This window comes from Prosopis cineraria, unplaced genomic scaffold (assembly GCF_029017545.1).
Source record: "Prosopis cineraria cultivar Desert tree isolate PC_DT_omini unplaced genomic scaffold, ASM2901754v1 PC7, whole genome shotgun sequence".
Taxonomy (NCBI): domain Eukaryota; kingdom Viridiplantae; phylum Streptophyta; class Magnoliopsida; order Fabales; family Fabaceae; genus Prosopis; species Prosopis cineraria.
Window position 1 is genome coordinate 35,512,049 of NW_026555338.1, and position 2,355 is coordinate 35,514,403.

The following is a 2,355-nucleotide window of genomic DNA, read 5'->3' on the forward strand; positions in this document are numbered from 1 at the left end:
TTATAACCATTTAATTTTAACCAAATGTTAAAAGTCTTACAATAATAGTGAATATTATAAAAATATCACTATCTCTATTTTTAATAATGAGTGCCTTTTAATTGATGTTAAAAGTTTTTGTAAAAAATAAATTATGCACTAGTGTTGGTCTTTTTTATAGGACATTTGTTAATTTTTAATGTTCTTTTTTATATTTTTAATTTATTAAATATTTTAAATAAAAATATTAATAATACAATTTAAGAATATTTGTTAAAAAGAAAGGTAAAAATTTATTAAATTTTAAAATAAAATTAATAAAATTTTAAATTTTTTTATTTTAACATAATATGCTCAAAGTGATTTATAACTAAAATCAGAAGAATAGTTTTAGTCAATTATTGTGGCGAAAAAGTGCGATGGATCGCTCAGGCTTGAGGACAAGTCAGACTAATTATTGCTCATAAGTACTGTTAATTACATCAAACTAAGTCCACAACTTCCTCCGTCGCAGATTAAGATTATTATTATTATTATTATTATTATTATTATTATTATTATTAAATGCGGTTGCAATGAGTAATGACCTGCGGCCGGTTTGCAAGGTGCATTATACTACAAGCACTCTTCATCCAAAACTACATTGATTTCCCAAAGCGAATTCACTTTGCCCATTTGAATAAGCTAATAATATGTTCTTCCTCATTCATACAAATTACTTTGACTCCAGAGGTCTAGATCGTAAAGTGGATAAAGATATCCTAATTGATCAGCGCCCAATGGTGCTTGTGACTGTATTTGGGGGTAAGACACGTCAGCCATCTGTGTGTCTATCAGAAAACTTTCAAATGGTGCCTGGGAAAGAGAATCCAGGAAGAAAGCAAAATCATCCTCCAAATCCTCAGCGTGAGGAATCGATGAAGTTGGAGAAGTAGCGTGCATCGGCATTGATTCAGCTGGATCGCAAAAGATGTCATCCAAATTTAGGTGGGTCCATGAATTTTGGGACTCAGGCTCTGGAAGAGCGTCGAGAAAAGCCAAGTCGTCTTCCAGAGAAGAGGAAGCTGTATTAGCAGAGGAGGTTGATGACGACAGGGGAGACAATGGGCTAGAATCCAGGATTTCGATCCGGGAAGAAGCAGATTCTGGAGGAGAAGAACCGCCGTGTGGTTTGGAAGTGGAAGTATCCTTTGACTTTCTAGATTGATGGTGTTCACTCGAGCTGTGTTGCAATCGCTTCTTGAGGGTGGTGTGCCAGTGGTTCTTTATTTCGTTATCAGTTCTCCCGGGCAACTGAGCTGCGATCGCCGACCATCTGCAATATTTCCACACGGAAATGAATGAATCGGGCGGGCAGTAAAATGAATTGCATCTAGTTAATAAGAGAGCTTATAATGAAGCAGATATATATATATATATATATATACATACCTGTTGCCCAGCTCTTTGTGCAATTGAATGATAAGCTCCTCTTCTTGAGGAGTGTAGTTGCCTCTCTTGATGTTGGGTCTCAAATAATTCATCCACCTCAGCCTACAACTCTTTCCACACCTCGCCAGCCCTGAAACCCAGATTGTACAGAGGCCGTTTAATTCCGGAAACAGTCTCATGATGGGGCATGAAATAATTAAGTGAAGACCAATTACCTGCAAACCTGGGGAGTTGGCGCCAATTCCAGCAGCCATACCTAGTAACATAAGCAATCAATTTCCTGTCTTCCTCGGGTGTCCAGGTTCCTTTTTTCAGTCCGCTTTTGTCATACGAAGGTGTTCTCACCATTTTTGTGTCTTGGAGTTGGAGATCAGCTAGAGAGAGAGAGAGAGAGAGAGAGGTGAGTCTAAATTTGTTTGCCTCCGACGGTCTTATGTGGCATCTATATATCGGCGACGCGTCCAGAATCGCAATCGCGAAACGTGTTTCATGCCACGTAAATTAACCTTATCACGGGAGATGCACATAAACAAAAAGGTCCCTCTCACAAGGTTCACTTCACTCCGATGTACGATATGGAGGGCAGTGAGGTTAAAAACAGCCGCCACCTGGTGTCACTCATCTTCCGTGAATCAAACACGAAACTTCCATGTCAAGTGTTTCCTGTTTTCCCCGTTTGGGCCAAAAAGTCAAGTGTACTGTTCGTTGTTTTACATTATAACAAAGGAGCGCCACTTGCGTTTTCCCCCCTCAACCAATAATATCTCGATGATTCTCAGAAACTAACATGAGACCGAAGTTGACGTTTTTAAAAAAACCCAGGAACACATTAATGGGTGATCAAGACAGATGGGCTAGGCATTCAACAACCTCAGTAATGTCACAAAGTTATTTTTTGGGTGGCGGATCTTTTAGCTTGTTGATGTCATTGATTTGTTTCATTAA

At 38.4% G+C, this 2,355-nt stretch overlaps 1 protein-coding gene across 2 annotated transcripts; it reads right to left on the reverse strand.

Annotated features, from left to right (window-relative positions):
- Positions 1–645: 645 nt before the first annotated feature.
- On the reverse strand, positions 646–1,920 carry LOC129315287 (transcription factor MYB13-like). 2 transcript variants are annotated; one of them, XM_054958891.1, is made up of 3 exons: positions 1,626–1,920; positions 1,411–1,540; positions 646–1,294 (listed from the first exon to the last, which is right to left on the reverse strand). In XM_054958891.1, exons 1-3 carry the CDS (start codon positions 1,756–1,758, stop codon positions 682–684), a joined length of 876 nt encoding a protein of 291 aa, XP_054814866.1. In that variant the 5' UTR covers positions 1,759–1,920; the 3' UTR covers positions 646–681. The 2 variants fall into 2 exon arrangements, with proteins under 2 accessions (XP_054814866.1, XP_054814865.1); XM_054958890.1 differs by having other exon boundaries at positions 1,411–1,749.
- Positions 1,921–2,355: the final 435 nt, after the last annotated feature.

Excerpts from the sequence above, each read along its gene's own strand:
- LOC129315287 (XM_054958890.1), bottom strand. The coding sequence starts at position 1,676 with ATGTTACTAGGTATGGCTGCTGGAATTGGCGCCAACTCCCCAGGTTTG. Across the intron at positions 1,295-1,410 it reads CACAAAGAGCTGGGCAACAG|ATGGTCGGCGATCGCAGCTC; the intron begins GTATGTATATAT and ends GAAATATTGCAG.